The sequence below is a fragment of the Pristiophorus japonicus genome, chromosome 7 (assembly GCF_044704955.1).
Source record: "Pristiophorus japonicus isolate sPriJap1 chromosome 7, sPriJap1.hap1, whole genome shotgun sequence".
In the NCBI taxonomy this organism is placed as follows: domain Eukaryota; kingdom Metazoa; phylum Chordata; class Chondrichthyes; family Pristiophoridae; genus Pristiophorus; species Pristiophorus japonicus.
Window position 1 is genome coordinate 111,740,346 of NC_091983.1, and position 22,188 is coordinate 111,762,533.

Below are 22,188 nucleotides of genomic sequence, written 5' to 3' on the forward strand. Positions count from 1 at the left end.
CAAAGAGATTACATATTAACTGCTTGTACTACCTTTCCAAAATTGCTGTATTAGAACTTAACTACAAATTTATATTATTCAATTAAAGTAGTGCTTATTCAAGGAAAAATATGAAATCCATCATGCATATTAGAAGGTTTTGAAATCCACTTACAGTAAGATTTTTTACAAGACCTTCTGAATCAACTGAAAAACAAAATGCAGCAGAATTAGTCATGTAAGGAACAGCAAGTTAAAAAAAAATACTCTTTCCCCTCCTGATGCCTCTGAGCACCTCATTACTTCCCATCCGAAAGGGCAGGCTGAAGTCCCAGTCTCAAGGAAAAGTGCCACTGGCCTCTAACAGACAGCAGGTCGGTGGCATGGGCTGATTTCTTCATTCTTCTTTCTTTGCCCACCATGGCTAAGCAGGTACCACCATTTAAATATATTTTATGATAACGTAGCCGAGAGCAGAAATTCAGCTTGGCAAATTCACATTTTACTAATTCTGCATGTCTTGCTGACTGACACCAGGAATGCACCAGTAAGCCAAACCCCACATCCACCATCCCTACCACACCAATTCTGACAAACCTCAGGTTTCCCCTACACAGTAATGTCAGATTAAAGGACACCCCTCTCATGTTGTCAAACTGCAGGTCACCCAGTTCAGTTCTGCTGAACCACCCCTAGTGCAGCTAAACCCATTCATAAGAACATAAGAATTAGGAACAGGAGTAGGCCATCTAGCCCCTCGAGCCTGCTCCGCCATTCAATAAGATCATGGCTGATCTGGCCGTGGACTCAGCTCCATTTACCCGCCCTCTCCCCGTAACCCTCAATTCCCTTATTGGTTAAAAATCTATCTATCTGTGACTTGAACACATTCAATGAGCTAGCCTCAACTGCTTCCTTGGGCAGAGAATTCCAGATTCACAACCCTCTGGGAAAAGAAATTCCTTCTCAACTCGGTTTTAAATTGGCTCCTCCGTATTTTGAGGCTGTGCCCCCTAGTTCTAGTCTCTCCTACCAGTGGAAACAACCTCTCTGCCTCTATCTTGTCTATCCCTTTCATTAATTTAAATGTTTCTATAAGATCACCTCTCATCATTCTGAACTCCAACGAGTAAAGACCCAGTCTACTCAATCTATCATCATAAGGTAACCCCCTCATCTCCGGTATCAGCCTAGTGAATCGTCTCTGTACCCCCTCCAAAGCTAGTATATCCTTCCTTAAGTAAGGTGACCAAAACTGCACGCAGTACTCCAGGTGCGGCCTTACCAATACCCTGTACAGTTGCAGCAGGATCTCCCTGCTTTTGTACTCCATCCCTCTCGCAATGAAGGCCAACATTCCATTCGCCTTCCTGATTACCTGCTGCACCTGCAAACTAACCTTTTGGGATTCATGCACAAGGACCCCCAGGTCCCTCTGCACCTCAGCATGTTGTAATTTCTCCCCATTCAAATAATATTCCCTTTTACTGTTTTTTTTCCCCAAGGTGGATGACCTCACACTTTCCGACATTGTATTCCATCTGCCAAACCTCAGCCCATTCGCTTAACCTATCCAAATCTCCTTGCAGCCTCTCTGAGTCCTCTACATAACCCGCTTTCCCACTAATCTTAGTGTCATCTGCAAATTTTGTTGCACTACACTCTGTCCCCTCTTCCAAGTCATCTATGTATATTGTAAACAGTTGTGGTCCCAGCACTGATCCCTGTGGCACACCACTAACCACCGATTTCCAACCCGAAAAGGACTCATTTATCCCGACTCTCTGCTTTCTGTTCGCCAGCCAATTCTCTATCCATGCTAATACATTTCCTCTGACGCCACGTACCTCTATCTTCTGCAGTAACCTTTTGTGTGGCACCTTATCGAATGCCTTTTGGAAATCTAAATACACCACATCCATCGGTACACCTCTATCCACCATGCTCGTTATATCCTCAAAGAATTCCAGTAAAATAGTTAAACATGATTTCCACTTCATGAATCCATCCTGCGTCTGCTTGATTGCACTATTCCTATCTAGATGTCCCGCTATTTCTTCCTTAATGATAGTTTCAAGCATTTTCCCTACTACAGATGTTAAACTAACCGGCCTATAGTTACCTGCCTTTTTTAAACAGAGGCCTTACATTAGCTGATTTCCAATCCGCTGGTACATCCCCAGAGTCCAGAGAATTTTGGTAGATTATAACGAATACATCATCTATAACTTCCGCCATCTCTTTTAATACCCTGGGATGCATTTTATCAGGACCACGGGACTTGTCTACCTTGAGTCCCATTAGCCTGTCCAGCACTACCCCCCTAGTGATAGTGATTGTATCAAGGTCCTCCCTTCCCACATTCCTGTGGCCTGCAATTTTTGGCATGGTTTTTGTGTCTTCCACTGTGAAGACCGAAGCAAAATAATTGTTTAAGGTCTCAGCCATTTCCACATTGCCCATTATTAAATCCCCCTTCTCATCTTCTAAGGGACCAACATTTACTTTAGTCACTCTTTTCCATTTTATATATCTGTAAAAGCTTTTACTATCTGTTTTTATGTTTTGCGCAAGTTTACCTTCGTAATCTATCTTCCCTTTCTTTATTGCTTTTTTAGTCATTCTTTGCTGTTGCTTAAAATTTTCCCAATCCTCTCGTTTCCCACTAACCTTGGCCACCTTATACGCATTGGTCTTTGATTTGATACTCTCCTTTATTTCCTTGGTTATCCACGTCTGGTTATCCCTTCTCTTGCCGCCCTTCTTTTTCACTGGAATATATTTTTGTTGCGCACTGTGAAAGAGCTCCTTAAAAGTCCTCCACTGTTCCTCAATTGTGCCACCGTTTAGTCTTTGTTTCCAGTCTACTTTAGCCAACTCTGCCCTCATCCCACTGTAGTCCCCTTTGTTTAAGCATAGTACGCTCGTTTCTGACACAACTTCCTCACCCTCAATCTGTATTACAAATTCAACCACACTGTGATCACTCATTCCGAGAGGATCTTTTACTGGGAGATCGTTTATTTTTCCTGTCTCATTACACTGGACCAGATCTGAGATGGCTTGCTCCCTTGCAGGTTCTGTTACATACTGTTCTAAGAAACAATCCCCGATGCATTCTATGAATTCCTCCTCCAGGCTACCCCGTGCGATTTGATTTGACCAATCGATATGTAGGTTAAAATCCCCCATGACTACTGCCGTTCCTTTTTCACATGCCTCCATTATTCCCTTGATTATTGCCCACCCCACCGTGAAGTTATTATTTGGGAGCCTATAAACTACGCCCACCAGTGACTTTTTCCCCTTACTATCTCTAATCTCCACCCACAATGATTCAACATTTTGTTCATTGGAGCCAATATCATCCCTCACAACTGCCCTGATATCATCCTTTATTAACAGAGCTACCCAACCTCCTTTCCCTTCTTGTCTATCTTTCTGAATCGTCAGATACCCCTGTATGTTTAATTCCCAGTCTTGGCCACCCTGCAACCATGTTTCTGTAATGGCCACCAAATCATACCCATTTGTAAGGATTTGTGCCGTCAACTCATTTACTTTATTTCGAATGCTGTGTGCATTTCGGTAGAGTGTTTTCATCCTAGTTTTTAAACCATGATTTTTAGTTTTGACCCCTCCTGCAGCCCCTTTATATTCAGTGACCCTTTTTGTTTCTTGCCTTAGGTTTCTCTGCCCTCCACTTTTACTCATCTCCTTTCTGTCTTTTGCTTTTGTCTCCTTTTTGTTTCCCTCTGTCTCCCTGCATTGGTTCCCATCCCCCTGCCATATTAATTTAACTTCTCCCCAATAGCACTAGCAAACACTCCCCCTAGGACATTGGTTCCGGTCCTGCCCAGGTGCAGACCGTCCAGTTTGTACTGGTCGCACCTCCCCTAGAACCTGTTCCAATGCCCCAAGAATTTGAATCCCTCCCTGCTGCACCACTGCTCAAGCCACATATTCATCTGTGCGATCCTGCGATTCCTACTCTGACTAGCACGTGACACTGGTATCAATCCCAAGATTACTACTTTTGAGGTCCTACTTTTTAATTTCGCTCCTAGCTCCTTAAATTCGTCTCGAAGGACCTCATCCCTTTTTTTTTTAAACCTATGTCATTGGTACCAATATGTACCACGACAACTGGCTGTTCTCCCTCCCTTTTTAGAATGTCCTGCACCCACTCAGACATCCTTGACCCTTGCACCAGGGAGGCAACATACCATTCTGGAGTCTCGGTTGCGGCCGCAGAAACGCCTATCTATTCCCCTTACGATTGAATCCCCTATCACTATCACTCTCCCACTCTTTTTCCTGCCCTCCTGTGCAACAGAGCCAGCCACGGTGCCATGAACTTGGCTGCTGCTGCCCTCCCCTGATGAGTCATCCCCCTCAACAGCACTCAAAGCAGTGTATGTGTTTTGCAGGGGGATGACCGCAGGGCACCCCTGCCCTACCTTCCTTGCACTGCTCTTCCTGCTGGTCTTCCATTCCCTAGCTGGCTGTGGACCCTTCTCCTGTGGTAAGACCAATTCGCTACACATGCTACTCACGTCATTCTCAGCATCGTGGATGCTCCAGAGTGAATCCATCCTTAGCTCCAATTCCGCAACGCGGTCCGTCAGGAGCTGGAGGCGGATACACTTCCCGCACACGTAGTCGACACCGGAAGTGTCCCCGAGTTCCTACATGGTACAGGAGGAGCATAACACGTGACCGAGCTCTCCTGCCATGCCTTAACCCTTAGATACACTTAAATTGGCACAACAATGTTACAGTTTACTTACTGATATAAAAAATAAAAAGAAAAGCTACTCACCAATCACCAGCCAATCACTTACCCCCTTGGCTGTGATGTCACCTTTTGATTCCTTTCTACTTCTTTTTTGCCTTCTCTCCCCGCTGGAGCTGCACAAGTACGCCTTTATAGGCCGCTCCGACGCTGCTCCCGCCTCTCGCCAACTGCCGCTGCCTGTGGAACACCCGCTGGGCCTTTTATAGGCCGCTCCAACGCTGCTCCAGTCTCTCACCAACTGCCGCTGCCTGTGGAACACCCGCTGGGCCTTTTATAGGCCGCTCCGACGTTGCTCCCGCTTCTCGCCAACTGCCGCTGCCTGTGGAACACCCGCTGGGCCTTTTATAGGCCGCTCCGACGCTGCTCCCGCCTCTCGCCAACTGCCGCTCTTACCCAGGTTAGGGTGATCTGATCGAGGTTGTTTAAAATGATAAAAGGTGTGATAGGGTATATACAGATAAACCATTTCCTCTGATGAAGGTATTCCTCCTACCCAGGCATGCTAAATAGCAGATATCTACCTCCAATTAGTACTGCTTCTTGCTGTATATTCTCAGCTTTAAAACTGATAAGGGATAAACATGTAAAGGAATAGATGACTAAAATAAAGACCACTGCTACAGTCTTCACAGAATAATGGACAGAATAGTGGAATTCAATCCCCAAAGCACCAGGAAAACTCCCAGAATACCATTTAATAAAAGTGGAATTTGACTTATTCACACACTGTAAATCAGTGCCCCTTACGCTATCTCTTAAATGGCAACACCTAAATCTATCAAACAGCAAATCCTCCGACTCACTGAGAAACACCACGGGAAATCTGCTAGTATTTAAACATTTTAAAAAACCTCTGGACACATGAAAAGGTGGGAAAAAAATCAGTATCAATTCATCCTGCAACAGCTTGCATTTCATAACAGCACAAACATATCCCATTTTAAAATGCAGCATCTTTATTTTTGCCTGTATATTTTCCTGAGACACACACTGCAGGTAGCAGATGATTATGTACCCATTTCACTTGAAAGATTTAATTAAAGTATTTTATTGCATGTACAATATCCAGCAACTTTGCTACTGTTGCTCTCTTAGAATTCAAAACAAAAACGGAATGAAAAATGTAACAACTCTAGGGAAAGCACTGTGGGATGATGGAGTTGTGGGTTACCCTGCCCCAGAGGGGGAATAATTGAGTATAGGAGCAGGAGTAGACCATTCAGATCTGCAGTTGAACTCCATTTACCCGGCTTTGCTCCATATCCCTTGATACCCTAACCTGGTCTTGTCTTGAAAGCTCCAGTTGAGCCAGAATGCATGGCCTCTTGGGGGAAAGAATTCCAGAATTCTACTACACTTTGTGGGAAAATGGGCTTCCTGCTTTTGCTCCTGAATGGCCTAGGCTCTAACTTTAAGATTATGTCCCCTTGTTCTTGAATAACTCCATCAGAGGAAATGGTTTATCTGTATATACCCTATCACACCTTTTATCATTTTAAACAGCTCGATCAGATCACCCCTGAATCTTCTATACGCAAGGGAATAAAAAGCCAAGTTTATGCAACCTTTCCTCATAATTTAATATACAAGGCGAGACCTGGAAGATTCCGAGTGCAGAGAAAGAAACTTGTGAAGATCCGAGGACAGAACTAAATAATAGCCTTCAACATCACCAGCACCTCAAATATGTTACAATAAGTATATAGTGGTCATCAGAAAAGTAATTGGATGCACTTTAAACATTCTCAGCTTCTGCTCTGTGTTCCCCTTATTTTTGATGGTAAATACAGACAGTAATGGAGTAAACATTGCATCAACTATCACCGGTCGTCTCTTTGCTGATAGATTGCTGCTACAATAGTTCACATTACTTTTTATGAATTGTGGGAAGGCAAATGTAAATTCAACAGCACAAAGTTCACACTTATTTCTCTTCCAAACTGTTGGGGAGTCTACATAGTTTTACAAAAGGGAAACGTCAACTTTGTTTACCAATTATCGACTCTGTCAATATCTGAAATATTAAATTGTTTTGATTACATACATGTGAAATACTCCTTAGGGACATCTTTAGCTCGTATCCGAGCAGCTGCCCCAGAATACATGTGGATGTTCTCGACAGTGTCCAAATAACTGTTCATATATGCAACCTTTTTACAGTTAACTGTTTCCATTCCTGAAAGATATTCAAAGCAGATTACAGTGAATATAACATTTCTCTAAAAGCATAAACCTTCACTATAAAATGGTTAATGTTCTCTTTATGCTAGCAACTAAAATAGACAATTTTGAACAGACAGTAAGCTTTGAATTTTTTGTTACCAGGTTTGTTTTTACCTCCAATTTTCTCCAATTACTTAGAGCTCTTAGGATTAGACCATACTTCAGAGAGCAGGTAAAAGATGTGTGTGTATTAGAAAGGGTACAGAGACGAGCAATAGGACATTCTAAAGGAACACTGCCAGTAAAGATTAGAGGTTTACGTAGTTAAGAGAAAAGGAAAGGAGATCTCATTTAAGTATGTGAAATACTAGATGGCATTTGGTCAGCTAATTAAACCTAAATTACTTTAAAATAAACCAGGACCAATTAGATTAGAGGACATAAATTCAAATTAGTGAAAAGTAAATTTGAAATAGACATTTCAGGAATCATTCTTAAGTGATAAATGTTTGCAATAGGCAGGATAGTAGAGGCAAAAAAGGTGTTATTCAAGACACAACATAGTACAGGGATGAATTTCAATGGGCTGAATGACTTTCTTTTGCTCTTACATATTCCTCTCCTGAAAGCAGTGGCTCAAACTAGGGTACAGACACGAGTAGATCTCCAGTACCTTCCCTACGATGCCATCCTGCATGTGTGTAGCTTGGCCACTGAACACTGCTGGATATTTGACTGTAAGAGCCATCACATTCAAATCTAATCCGGTGTATAGCCTCAGATTTATGTTCAACCCCGAGTTGAGTTTTAAATCCTACATCTGGTTCAACTTGTATCCTACAGCTCCACAACGTAACTCTCCTATGCCTTTCATGCCCACAGCCTCTAAAACCCTCATTAGGCTTTCATCATTTCTCGTCACAAGTCTCCCCAACTCCGCCCTACCCAAACTCCAAATCATTCGCTACCTGCATCCCATCCCACACACCCATCCTCCTCTGTTCTCACTGACCTCCATTAGCTCCCTACCCACCAGCATAAAGAGGCTCCTGAGGTATGGGAAATGGTCCACGTTGTCCACGGCCACGCCGTGGATCTTGATGACTGGGGGGGCAGTGCTGTGCGGCGGGGACAGGCTGGTGGAGGACCTTTGTCTTACGGATGTTTAGTGTAAGGCCTATGCTTTCGGACGCCTCAGTGAAGATGATGACTATGACTTGGAGGTCAGCCTCTGAATGTGCGCAGACGCAGGCGTCTTCCGCGTATTGTAACTCAACGACAGAGATTGGGACGATCTTGGATTTGGCCTGGAGACGATGGAGGTTGAACAGGTTCCCACTGGTTCTGTAGTTTAGTTCCATTCCAGCGGGGAGCTTGTTGAGTGTGAGGTGCAGCATGGCAGCGAGGAAGATTGAGAAGAGGGTTGGCGCGATGACACAGCCCTGCTTGACCCCGGACATGGATTGGGTCTGTAATGGATCTGTTGGTAAGGATCATGGCTTGTATGTCGTCGTGGAGCAGGTGGAGGATGGTGACGAACTCTTGGGGACAGCCGAAACGGAGGAGGACGCTCCATAGACCCTCACGGTTTATCAACAAGGGCAGACATTGACGACGAGATTCAATGCCACCTTCAGTGAGTCAGTGTAGCCTTCAACCGCCTGAGGAAGAGAGTGTTCGAAGATCAGGCCCGCAAATCTGCCACCAAGTTCATGGTCTACAGTGCTGTACTCGCCCTTCTGTATGGCTCAGAGACATGTACCATGTACAGTAGATACCTCAAATTGCTGGAGAAATACCACCAACGATGTCTCCACAAGATCCTGCAAATCCCCTGGGAGGACAGACGCACCAATGTTGGCGTCCTCAACAAGGCCAACATCCCCAGCATTGAAGCACTGACCACACTTGATCAGCTTCGCTGGGTGGGCCATATTGTTTGCATGCCTGACACAAGACTCCCAAAGCAAGTGCTCTACTCAGAACTCCTTCACGGCAAACGAGCCCAAGGTGGGCAGAGGAAACGTTTCACGAACACCCTCAAAGCGTCCTTGATAAAATGCAACATTCCCACCGACACCTGGGAGTCCCTGGCCAAAGACCGCCCTAAGTGGAGGAAGTGCATCCGGGAGGGCACTGAGCACCTCGAGTCTCATCGCTGTGAACATGCAGAAACCAAGCGCAGCAGCGGAAAGAGCATGCAGCAAACCTTTCCCTCAACAACCGTCTGTCACAGGTGGGACAGAGACTGTAATTCCCGTATTGGGACAGTTCAATCACCTCAGAACTCATTTTTTTTCCTTCCTTGATTCCGAGGGACTGCCTATGATGATGATAACCCAACAACATATTGACGTCAAAATCATTGATGTCATCTTCAAATCCCTCTACGGCCTTGCTCCACTTCATTATCTAGAGCCAATTCAAGTAGAGTTTACTCTCTTGTGCCCTTTAGTGCCGGCCCCACCAGGGGCTAGGGGGAGGGCACCTCATTTGCAGAGGTCTGTCAGGCACCGGCATCAGGAACGGCAAATCTCGGATTGCTGCCAGCTTACTCAGGCAGGAAACTCAAGCACCCTGGTGCCATCCAGGGAGTTGAACAACTGGAAAAGTGACTTGTTGGCCCCTTACAAAAAGGAGCTGATAACATACATATATATTTCGCAGCCTTGACTAACTATTGGGGTCAATTTTATTCTTGGAAGCTTGCATATCTCAAGCACCTTGGAATGATTTTAGGGATATAGGAACAGGAGTAGGCCATTCAGCCCCTTGAACCTGTGCCATCATTCAATTAGGTCATGGCCATCTGTATCTGAACTCATTTACCCACCTTAGTTCCATATCCCTTAATATAACAATCTAACTATCAGTTTTGAAAATTTCAATGAATGTAGCCTCAACAGGTTTTCATGGGAGCAAGTTCCAGATTATCACTATATTTCTATGTTAAAGACACTGGCACCGAAATTCAGTGCCAACAGAAAGCTGGCGGACTTACCACCTTTTTCCCGTGTTTAACGCCGCTATGGTTGCGGTGACCAATGGATCCATACTCAAGCTTTTTCCCCCAAAAATGTCCTCCAGCGCTAATTGCCCTTCAAAACTGATAGTTTGCAGCAGTGTGAGTGGGTTGATTGGGGCGGTATTCCCACGGGGAAATTCACCCTTAGGGTTATTGGTAGCCTTAAAGGCCTGGGTTTGCAGCTAGGCCCCGAGGAGGGAAGAAATTATGTGCAAGGATAGCTGGTACTGCTGCGGGAAGAAAGGGAGCGCGATTTTCCGATGCTGAGCTGGAGACCCTGATGCAGGGTGTCGAGGGAAGGAGACGAGTCCTGTACCCAGATGTAGGGAGACCAACTCGCCAAGTGTTTAGTAATCCTTGGAGGGAGATCGCAGTAAAGGTCTCCGGAATCTCTATCTCGAATAGAACGATGACCCAATGTATAAAAAGGTTGAAGAAAGTGAATACCTGTTCCACCAAATGCTCCCCCTTCCATCTGCTTGTCTCTCCTTCATCCTTCGCTTATTTGCCACCTTCACTCTTTCGTCACTGGCACAGCATTTAATTGCTGAGGCCTATCTATATGTGTGTGTTCGCAATGGAGGCTCTCTCATCTCACATTTACAGCTGCATGTCACGGACACACACTTGTGTTCTCATTTCTGATGCATCATCACGGTGCCACAAACCAACCATTCTTTGTTTTGCAGGTCAAACTTGCTCATAATCGCATGGAGCAAAGGAGGACTGGTGGTGGCGAGGTCGACATACAAATCCTCACACTGTTGGAGTCGAGGGTCGAGGCGCTCGTGGGCAGACATGGTGCCTTCGCTGTGGCCCAGGGCACTGGCGATGCCGATGAGGGCAAGTGAAGGCCCTTCTTTAATGACATCTCTCCCTGAATGCTGCAGCAATTACTCTGCCTCGGAAAGTCTGCTACTGGCAGGCTCCATGCGTAAATTCCCCACCTCCCCCTCATGGCAGGCCTTCTCCCATTTATGGTTTACAGATGAGCCCCCCGCCCCACGGTACTGGCAATGCCAATGTGGGCAGCAGGGGTAAGTGAAGGCCTTCCTTTAATGCTATTGAATGCCCTGAAAGAGACAGCGCACACTGTGCCTTTCCTTCTGAAACTGTGCTAGTTGCAGGCTCGATGAGTCACTCCCCTTACTTCCCCTCACAGCAGCCCTTCTCCCATTGATGCTTGCAGATGAGAGGCCGAGTGGCAGCTGAGGCAAGGGAGAGGATCCTCCTGAAGGACCGTCGCAAGGCCTGGAGGAGAGCATAGTAAGCAGTGGCAGCCGAGACGAGGGAGCTACTCCCCCTGAGACACCAGATGATGAGACACAGTCATGAGGCCTGCAGGAGATCCTTGATGAGAGCCAGTGAGATGAGCATACTGACAGCATTGAGGTCACTGAGGTTTCGAGCATTGATGACACCCTCAATCTCACTCCATCTTTTGGGGACCTCTCCAATGAGGAAGAGGAAGAGGAGGATACCGCTGGCAGCACCGTGTCACTGCTTCCACCTACATGCGTCAGCTCAGATACTGGGAGTACGCGGTCTGATCTGGTGTAGATAGTTCAGGGGTCTGCATTGGGTGTTGCACCGGGGCATAGTGGGCTGCAGCTTGGTGACGGGGCTAGGCAACCTCAGGTGCCATCTCTCCGGGAGGACAGTCTGCACCAGAGTTCTGCTGAGGAGGACTCAGACAAGCCCATTGATGCTGCGGTACACGAATGGAGACCATGCATTCCCAGATAGAAACAGAGAAACATAGAAAATAGGTGCAGGAGCAGGCCATTCGGCCCTTCGAGCCTGCACCACCATTCAATATGATCATGGCTGATCATGCAACTTCAGTACCCCACTCCTGCCTTCTCTCCATACCCACTGATCATCTTAGCCGTAAGGGCCACATCTAACTCCCTCTTGAATATATCCAATGAACTGGAATCAACAGCTTTCTGTGGTAGAGAATTCCATAGGTTCACAATTCTCTGGGTGAAAAAGTTTCCCCTCATCTTGGTCCTATATGGCTTACCCCTTATCCTAGACTGCGACCCCTGGTTCTGGACTTGCCCAACATTGGGCACATTCTTCCTGCATCTAACCTGTCCAGTCCCATCAGAATTTTATATATGTTTCTATGAATCCCCTCACATTCTTCTAAATTCCAGTGAGTATAAGCCTAGCCGATCCAGTCTTTCTTCATATATCAGTCCTGCCATCCCAGGAATTCGTCTGGTAAACCTTTGCTGCGCTCCCTCAATAGAAAGCACATCCTTCTTCAGATTAGGAGATCAAAACTGCACTCACGCTCAACGTGTGGTCTCAACAAGGCCCTGTACAACTGTAGTAAGACCCCCCTGCTCCTCTACTCAAATCCTCTCTCTATGAAGGCCAACATGCCATTTGCTTTCTTTTACTGCCTGCTGTACCTGCATGCCTACCTTCAGTGACTGATGCACCATGGCACCCAGGTCTCATTGCACCTCCCCTTTTACTAATCTGTCACCATTCAAATAATAATCTGCCTTCCTGTTTTTGCCACCAAAGTGGATAACCTCACATTTATTCACATTATACTGCATCTGCCATGCATTTGCCCACTCACCTAACCTGTATAAATCACCTGCAGCCTCTTGGCATCCTCCTCACAGCTCACACTGTCACCCACCTTAGTGTCATCTGCAAACTTGGAGATATTACATTCAATCCCTTCGTCCAAATCATTAATGTATATTGTAAATAGCTGGGATCCCAGCACTGAACCTTGCGGCACCCCACTAGTCACTGCCTGCCATTCTGAAAAGGACCCTTTTATTCCCATTCTTTGCTTCCAGTCTGCCAACCAGTTCTCTATCCACGTCAATACATTACCGCCAATACCATGTGCCTTAATTTTGTACACTAATCTTTTGTGAGGGACCTTCTCAAAAGCCTTTTGAAAGTTCAAATACACCACATTCACTGGTTCTCCCTTATCCACTCTACCAGTTACATCCTCAGAAAACTCTAGATTTGTCGAGCATGATTTCCCTTTCATAAATCCATGCTGACTTGGACCGATCCTGTCACTGCTTTCTAAATGCGCTGCTATTACATCTTTAATAATTGATTCCAGCATTTTCCCCACCACCGATGTCTGGCTAACCGGTCCATAATTCAGTTTTTTCTCTGCCTCCTTTTTTAAAAATTCGGGTTACATTAACTACCCTCCAATCTATAGGAACTGATCTAGAATCCATGGAATTTTGGAAAATGACCGCCAATGCATCTATTATTTCTAGGGCCACTTCCTTAAGTACCCTGGGATGCAGACTATCAGACCCTGGGAATTGATCAGTCTTCAGTCCCATCAGTTTCCCTAACACCATTTCCTGACTAATAAGGATTTCCCTCAATTCCTCCTTCTCGCTAGACCCTCAGTCCCCTCGTATTTTCGGGAGGTTATTCATGTCTTCCTTAGTGAAGACAGAACCAAAGTATTTGTTCAATTGGTCTGCCATTTCCTTGTTCCCCATTATGAATTCACCAGATTCTGACTGCAAGGGACCTACGTTAGTCTTCACTAATCTTTTTCTCTTCACATATCTATAGAAGCTTTTGCAGTCAGTTTTTATGTTCCCTGCAAGCTTACTCTCATACTCTGTTTTCCCCCTCCTAATTAAACCCTTTGTCCTCCTCTGCTGAATTCTAAATTTCTCCCAGTCCTCAGGTTTGCTGCTTTTTCTGGCCAATTTATATGCCTCTTCCTTGGATTTAACACTATCCCTAATTTCCCTTGTTAGCCACAGTTGAGCCTCCTTTCCTGTTTTATTTTTATGCCAGACAGGGGTGTACAATTGTTCAAGTTCATCCTTGTGATCTTTAAATGTCTGCCATTGCTTATCCACCATCAACCCTTTAAGTATCATTCGCCAGTCTATCCTAGCCAAACACGCCTCATACCATCGAAGTTTCCTTTCTTTAAGTTCAGGACCCTAGTCTCTGGATTAACTGTGTCGCTCTCCAGCTTAATGAAGAATTCTACCATATTATAGTCACTCTTCAGCAAAGGGCCCCGCAGGACCAGATTGCTAATTAATCCTCTCTCGTTACACAAGACCCAGTCTAGGATGGCCAGCTCTCTAGTTGGTTCCTCAACATATTGGTCTAGAAAACCATCCCTTATACACTCCAGGAAATCCTCCTCCACAGTATTGCTACCAGTTTGGTTAGCCCAAGCATATATAGGTTAAAGTCACCCATGATAACTGCTGTACCCTTATTGCACGCATGCCTAATTTCCTGTTTGATGCCATCCCCAACCTCCCTCCTGCTGTTTGGTGGTCTGTATACAACTCCCACTAACATTTACTGCCCTCTGGTGTTTCGCAGCTCTACCCATATAGATTCCACATCATCCAAGCTAATGTCCTTCCTTGCTCTTGCGTTAACCTCCTCTTTAACATTAATGCTACCCCACCTCCTTTTCCTTCCTGTCTATCCTTCCTGAATATTGAATACTCCTGGATGTTGAGTTCCCAGCCTTGATTACCCTGGAGTCATGTCTCCGTAATCTCAATTACATCATACCCGTTAACTGCTATCTGCGCAGTTAATTCGTCCACATTACGAATGCTGCTCGCATTGAGACTCAGCGCCTGCAGGCTTGCTTTTTTAACACTCTTTGTCCTTTTAGAATTATGTTGTAATGTGGCCCTTTTTTATTTTTGCCCTCGATTTCGCCGCCCTCCACCCTTGCTTTTCTCCTTCCTTTTGCTTCTGCCCCCTTTTCACTTCCCCTCATAGGTTCCCATCCCCCTGCCATATTTGTTTAACCCCTCCCCAACAGCACTAGCAAACACTCCGCCTAGGACATTGGTTCCGGTCCTGCCCAGGTGCAGACCGTCGGTTTGTACTGGTCCCACCTCCCCCAGAACCGGTTCCAATGCGCCAGGAATTTGAATCCCTCCTCCTTGCACCATTCCTCAAGCCACGTATTCATGTGAACTATCCTGCAATTCCTACTCTGACTAGCACATGGCACTGGTAGCAATCCTGAGATTACTACCTTTGAGATCCTACTTTTTAAATTTAACTCCTAGATCCCAAAATTCAGCTTGTCGGACCTCATCCCATTTTTTACCTATATCGTTCGTACCTATATGCACCACGACAGCTGGCTGTTCACCCTCCCCCTCCAGAATGCACTGCAGCCACTGTGAGACATCCTTGACCCTTGCACCAGGGAGGCAACATACCATCCTGGAGTCTCATTTGCGGCCGCAGAATCACCTATCTGTTCCCCTTACAATAGAATCCCCTATCACTATCGCTCTCCCACTCTTTTTCCTGCCCTCCTGTGCAGCAGAGCCACCCATGGTGCCATGAACTTGGCTGCTGCTGCCTTCCCCTGATGAGTCATCTCCCCCAACAGTACCCAAATGGGTGTATCTGTTTTGGAGGGAGATGACTGCAGGGGACCCCTGCACTACCTTCCTTCTACTGCTCTGCCTGATGGTCACCCATTTCCTATCTGCCCGAGTAACCTTTACCTGCGGTGTGACCAACTCACTAAACGTGCTTTTCACGACATCCTCAGCATCGCGGATATTCCAGAGTGAGTCATGCGCAGCTCCAGTGCCGCAATGTCAGGAGCTGCAGCTGGACACACTTCTTGCACACATAGTAGTCAGGGACATTGGTAGCGTCCCTGATTTCCCACATAGCACAGGAGGAACATGACATGGGTCTGGGTTCTCCTGCCATGTCTTAAACCCTTAGATTAACTTAATTTGGCAACAATGCCAAAAGGTTTTCTACTGATAAGAAAAGAAAAAAGATCAAATACTCACCAATCCACCAGTCAATCACTTACCCGCTTGGCTGTGACTTCACACTTCAATTTCTTTTTAGTTCTTTGTTTACCTTCTGCCCCTGCACCAGCTAGCCCTTCCGACTGCCACTGGCTGCTCCTGTGGCTGCTCCCTGACGATCGCGCCCTTTTATGGGTGCGCTGGCAAGGGTGCCGGACAGGTTGTCGGAAATGTTGAGTGTGGAGGGGTCCACCTCCAGCACAGTCGACAGCTCTGCGCACACCATGGAGCCCATCATTGCCCATAGTACAGGTGATGGTGGACTCCCAGAGACCGTGCAGATCCAGATGTGAGGCCGCAACCTTTAGGTGATGTGGCAGTTGCCTTTGCAGCACAGGCGCGGGGGAACGAGCGCATCAGTGCTGGTTTGGAGAGGATGGCTGCGGCTCTGCAAGAGTCGACAGAGCGTCTAAGTGCCGTCATATCTGGTGGCTTTGAGAATGTGGCTGCTCTCACACAGTCTCAGCTCGATGTCCCCAGACACCTCAGTGTTGCCTTCGCGACTGGGTCCATGACGGGGGACCTTCCGGTGTGGCGCCACAGCACTGACCTGAACTCCCTCAGATTGGTGGTGCTGGTGTCATGCCACCCTTGGTGAGTGATTCAGGCTCCTAGGACCAGGATAAGGATAATGCGCTCCCTCAGGATTGCAGCATTCCTGGCCCCAGACCAGTCACTCCAAGCATGGCCTCGCCCAAGCCAAGCCAGACTGAACCCTCCCAGGAGGGGGCTGACCAGTCTGCAGCCGGCCTTTCCAGGCCCAAAGCTGGTCGAGGGCGTCCTAGAAGGGCATCTGCGGCTTCCACACAGGGAACACAGCAGTTTTCATAGACCCATGAGGCAGCCACAGGGAAGACACTGAGGCGCAGTAGTAGGGTAGGCACGTGTAAGAAGGGTTATTTGGAAATGCACAAGGGTGGCAAATGATATATCTGTTTATTGTTTGGAATGATTATATATTAAATCCTTATTTTTTTTGCACCTAGATCTGGGCAGGTGTATAATGTTATAGTGGGCAATGATATATCAAGACACTCAATGGGATGGCAATGGAAAGTAGAAGTTGAAGGGTCATGTAGGGGATGAAATTATCAGAATTGAGCAGCAATCAGATGTGTCTGCACTTCCCTTGCAGGGTTGCGATCTCTATGCTGAACGCTGTCCTCAGCCTTGTGTGAGACTCCAAATCTGGCCGAAGGATATTGCAGAGCTCGGTCATAATGTCCTTCATGAATCTTAGCTTCCGCATTGCTAAAATCAGGGATGCCTAAAAATATATAAAACTGATAGAAGTGATGTGTTTAAATCGTTGTTCTGAGCTGGAGACGAGGATGAGAGAGAAATGCTTTGAAATGCTAATTATCAGTGGTTTTCAAATAAAAGCTTCAGTTTGTTTATGTATCTTAAGACAATTTGTATGGGAAAGGCTTAGAATCAAAGGAAGTTTGTCGGAATTGATGTAACCACAGGCAGTTTACTACGTCGTAAAGAAGTTGACCACCGGTTAGAGGTAACAATGCTGTGGTTTGGGCCTCATAGTTCAAAGAGTAGAGGGATAAGACTTGTAGTGATTGTACCGGGGAGGAGAGAGACAAAGATATCAAAGGAAGTTTAAGGAAAAGCATCTTCGATAAGGTTTAAACGATGACATGTGACCAAAATTGTAAGACATCTTTAAGGTGGGCTTTGTTTTGAGAATCAAGACAAAGAACTAGAAGTCTTATTGGATATTAAGGTTTTAGGGGAACCTTTAGTCAAAAGGTCTTGTCAATATCCAGGGTTAGGCCCACCGCTAAAAAGAGAATAAAAGTAATACTTCGAGATCTGTTTAGCACAGACGTTGGATGGGAGAGCGGAACCAAAGTCAAGCTTGTCGAATGGTTTGAGTGATCCCATGCTTTACCGAAGGAAGCACTAGACGAGAGAAAGATACTGCAAGAAAGAGAACTGCTTACGTGCGCCAGCCGCTTGTCCGATCGGAATCGGTATCCACTTCCTGTTACAGTTTATGTTTTTACTATATAACTAATGTGTTATATTCCATCTTAAACTCTGATTAAACACAATATATCCACCAGATTGGTTTAGTGTCGATCCCGATTATTATAGTGGCCAGAAATTGGCTTAAACTTGCCATATTTCGTAACAGCACACATTGCTCGTTGCTGAGTTGTAGGAAGGAGAACTGACCCTAGGAAGGTAGGGCCGCCTTGACAGAGATGTGTGCTGGGCCCCTCCCATACCAGCTGCATAGGCGCCTTCTCCCACTTCCTGCTGATCTTGCGGAGCCTCTGCAGGCTGCTGCTAGCAAGGCTCCTCGCCCACTATCTGGTGCGGGGCATCAGCGTACCTCACAAATGATATGTTGGCCTTCATAGCTAGAGGATTTGAGTATAGGAGCAGGAAGGTCTTACTGCAGTTGTACAGAGCCTTGGTGAGGCCTCACCTGGAATATTGTGTTCAGTTTTGGTCTCCTAATCTGAGGAAGGACGTTCTTGCTATTGAGGGAGTGCAGTGAAGGTTCACCTGACTGATTCCAGGGATGGCTGGACTGTCATAAGGAGAGACTGGATCGACTGGGCCTTTATTCACTGGAGTTTAGAAGGATGAGAGGGGATCTCATAGAAATGTACAAGATTCTGACGGGACTGGACAGGTTTGATGCGGGAAGAATGTTCCCGATGTTGGGGAAGTCCAGAACCGGGGACATAGCCTTAGGATAAGGGGTAGGTCATTTAGGACTGCGATGAGGAGAAACTTCTTCACTCAGAGTTGTTAACCTGTGGAATTCCCTGCAGCAGAGAGTTGTTGATGCCAGTTCATTGGATATATTCAAGAGGGAGTTAGATATGGCTCTTATGGCTAAGGGGATCAAGGGGTATGGAGAGAAAGCAGGAAAAGGGTGCTGAGGGAATGATCAACCATGATCTTATTCAATGGCAGTGCAGGCTCGAAGAGCCGAATGGCCTACTCCGGCACCTATTTTCTATGTTTCTACATTATGTTTCCTCCTCACGCCATCTCCCTGCTGTCTAGCCTCTGCATGTTGAAGTCTGCAGACTTCTGCAGGCCCTTCTGCATGTTGGACAGCAATGGCTGCTGCCTCCTTTGCCCACTGCCCGAGGACTCATTGGTGATGGCGACGCCTCCTCCTGCTTGCCTCCCTGCCTCTGACAATGTGGAGCAGGCGTTCCCCTGCCAAAAGTGAGCCCATTATGGCTGGTGGCTCGACCCTCACTTGGTGGCCTCTGTACAGCAGAGATTTACTCCCACTGGCCACGACTAATGAGAGACAGGGAAAAAGTTTTATCACTCAGCAAAAGTTCAGATTCTGGCTGCAGTTTTTGAAATGTTGCACAAAAATCACAGAAATTTTGATCCACAAAAAAAACCTCAACACACCAGCTGCCGCTCTCCCACAGTGCACCGACCCAAAAAGCTGGCATTTTTTTTGTGAAAATGGGTTCGGTGGCAGAGCAGCAGCGGTGTGCTCTTTGATCGTGTCATCGCTGCCGCAAGCACCATACCACCACGGAAGTCTGTCGATCGGGGCAGAGGTCCACACCGCCGCAAAACCTCCCACGACAAATTTCGGTCGCGGTGGACAGTTGACAGCAAAGTGGCGGCCATGGGATTCTGCCGCATGGCCGCCGTAAACGCTGAACGTAGACCCTGAATTTCTATATAAATGCAAGTTGTGTCCATCCTGAGGAAGCTTGGGGAAGGCTCCTGCCTTGCCCCCACTGAGGCAGGGGATCATGATGGGGTGGAGAGAGGTTTTGTCCCAGACAAGGCCCACAAAGAAATTTCCAGCGAAGGCTGCGACCCAGATAGACTGGGGCTCGACCCATTTCCCGCTGTGGAATTTTGCCAGTAACTCATACTTTTTCAAGACCCGAAGAGTCGATAACACAGGATTACGTTACTAAGTAATGGGTGAAACAGGAGTTAACCAGTGCTAGTCAACATCGATTTTGGAATGCCAGGTTGTGTATGACTAACATAGAATTCTTTGTAGGAAAAACAAAGGATTGATAAAAGGAAATTCAGTGGATGTGGTTTATATGGATTTTCAAAAGCATCTGTTAAGGTAACATGTAAGAGACTTACCCAAAGATAATGGCACATGGAATTAAGGGGATTGTGGCTATATGGACAGAGCTATGGTTGGATAGAAGAAAGCAAAATGGTAGAAGTAGGTGGTTATTCACCAACTGGAAAGATGGGATGAATGCTATTCCATACAAGTCTACATTTAAACTGCTCTTATTACTGTAAATAAAAACTCTGCATGTAGGAACTGAGAAAACTATCTTGAAATTTGCTGATGACATCAAATTAGGAGCATGGCAAATTGTGAGAAGCAATGTTAAAGACTGCAGGTTGCTCTGAAAGGATTTGTCTGTGCAACTCTGGTATCATACCGTGGTCAGATAACACAATCAGGTTGACACATTGCTGCAGATTTCTTTGCTTAAGCCCATCCATCAGCATTGCCATCATCATGTCCACTCTCTTTAGGACCATTGCCACCTATATATTGAGAGAAAACATAAAGTTTGGAGTGCACAACAAAGTCAAAATGGTTTTCACTATTTTATTTATTACAATATTATTCATGTCATCTTGCTGCAGTTCTAGGTCCCAGGAAGATGTTTATTTCAGGTAAGCAGGCAACAGTCAATTGGCACCACCATGATAGGGTATCATGAATGAGCTAATGTTCCCATGATGCTTACATATGTTATATATTTTGTAGCAATTTGTAGCCATGCATAGTATTGCAGCACTTCAAAAATGGCTTCTGTAACAGAGACTTGCTTCCAGAGAGTAGTGAGCCCAACATTGTGCATTTACATTTTTTTTTAAAACTCCAAAATCTTTGTTATTTTGATTAGAGGAAAATAATTTTAAAGTTACGTTGAGGATTAAGAACTGAAATTTTTGAATTCAGCAGATTTATTCTTGCTTCTGTATAATTTCACTTTTTAGTAAACAAGAAGTGTGTGTTTAACTCCAGTTCAGGGAGATCTGGCGCACACACCTGGTCTGTATTAATTCCAATGCATAATGCAATGATAAGAGGGTTTATCATTCACCCTATGGCCTGCTATCCTACTTCATAGGCCTGTCTATGGAAGCTGACTTTTGCACTGTGCAAAAGTAAAAGTTTTGGGAAGTAGCCCAAATTATAATAGTTCCCATCATTTGAAAGAACAGGTTTATAACAATGTTTCACTCTGAAAGCACCACATAATAATTATAGTGGAACCTCATTTTTGCAAACTCTCAATGTCACAATAATTTCTCAGATCCTAACAATAATTCTATAATTATCACTAAAGAAAGGAGGGTAGAGTTTCCGCTTTGGGCACAATCGGCAATCTGGTTGCAAATTGCGCTCAAAATTGTGCTATTTTTCCAAAGTGAAGTAAAAGTTCAAGTTTCCGCTCAGCTCATTTGAATAATCACAAACATAAAGGGGGGAAAATTGCAGTCGGAGGCTTCATTCGGACAAATGCCTCCAAACCAAAAAAAATTGACGAATATACCTGGTAGTCCCAGGGCCTCCATTCGCTGTACAGCGTACGGAAACATGTCTTCCAGGTCCGTATTCGTATCCTGGAATCACGTGGTCCTGGGCCACCAATCATTATGTAGTATTCTCATTGATAATAATGGGAACTCTGTTTGTATGAGTTCCCATTACTATCAATGAGAATACCACCCTAAAAAAAGAAAAACACAATAAAAAAAACCTCACATATTTAAAATTAATTGAAATTGAATGTAATTAAATGTTTTAGAAAAAAAATTAGATTTTTTTTTTTTTAAATGTGATTTAATAGGGGTAAAAATAAACTTAAATAATGGACAGGGTTTTTTTTATATATGACTGATTAAATTTAATTTTTCTATGTTTTAAAACTCTTACGCTGGTAAAAGTAGAGTTTGAGGGAAATTCGCTGGGCAAGAGTTGGGCAAATAGCCCAATCTCTGCCCTGCGGATGCCCTCTGATAAACCGTAAAAGCCGGTTCTTGCCGCATGTGCACTGCACACCAAGAACCGGCAATTGCAAGGCTTCCTCAGGAGTGTGCGCACAACGTACGCACCCGGCAAGGCCGCAATTTTCAGCCCATTATCTTCCATGAACCAGCACAATTGGGCAGCGTAATAGAACGTGATTGCTTATTTTTCTGACTTGCATTAAAAATTTTTCCTTGATATATTTAAGTGTGGCAACCTGTGCAGTTTTATTAATACAGCTGAAATTGGGATCACAAAAAAAAACATTTTTGATCAGTGTCTAGTCGACCACCTGAGTAACCTGACTTTAAATAACTGAAAATGACTTTAAAAAACTATACAGAACCAT

At 45.4% G+C, this 22,188-nt stretch overlaps 1 protein-coding gene across 2 annotated transcripts in view; it reads right to left on the bottom strand.

Annotated features, from left to right (window-relative positions):
* LOC139267240 (venom phosphodiesterase 2-like) overlaps positions 1-22,188 on the bottom strand; it is a 187,795-nt gene that overhangs the window by 51,220 nt on the left and 114,387 nt on the right. For both annotated transcript variants that reach the window (XM_070885244.1, XM_070885243.1), the window contains exons 11-13: positions 20,236-20,344; positions 6,822-6,953; positions 155-186 (exon numbers count right to left, since the gene is read on the bottom strand). In XM_070885244.1, the coding sequence (XP_070741345.1) occupies positions 155-186; positions 6,822-6,953; positions 20,236-20,344 (273 nt within the window). The remainder of the gene's footprint in view (positions 1-154; positions 187-6,821; positions 6,954-20,235; positions 20,345-22,188) is intronic.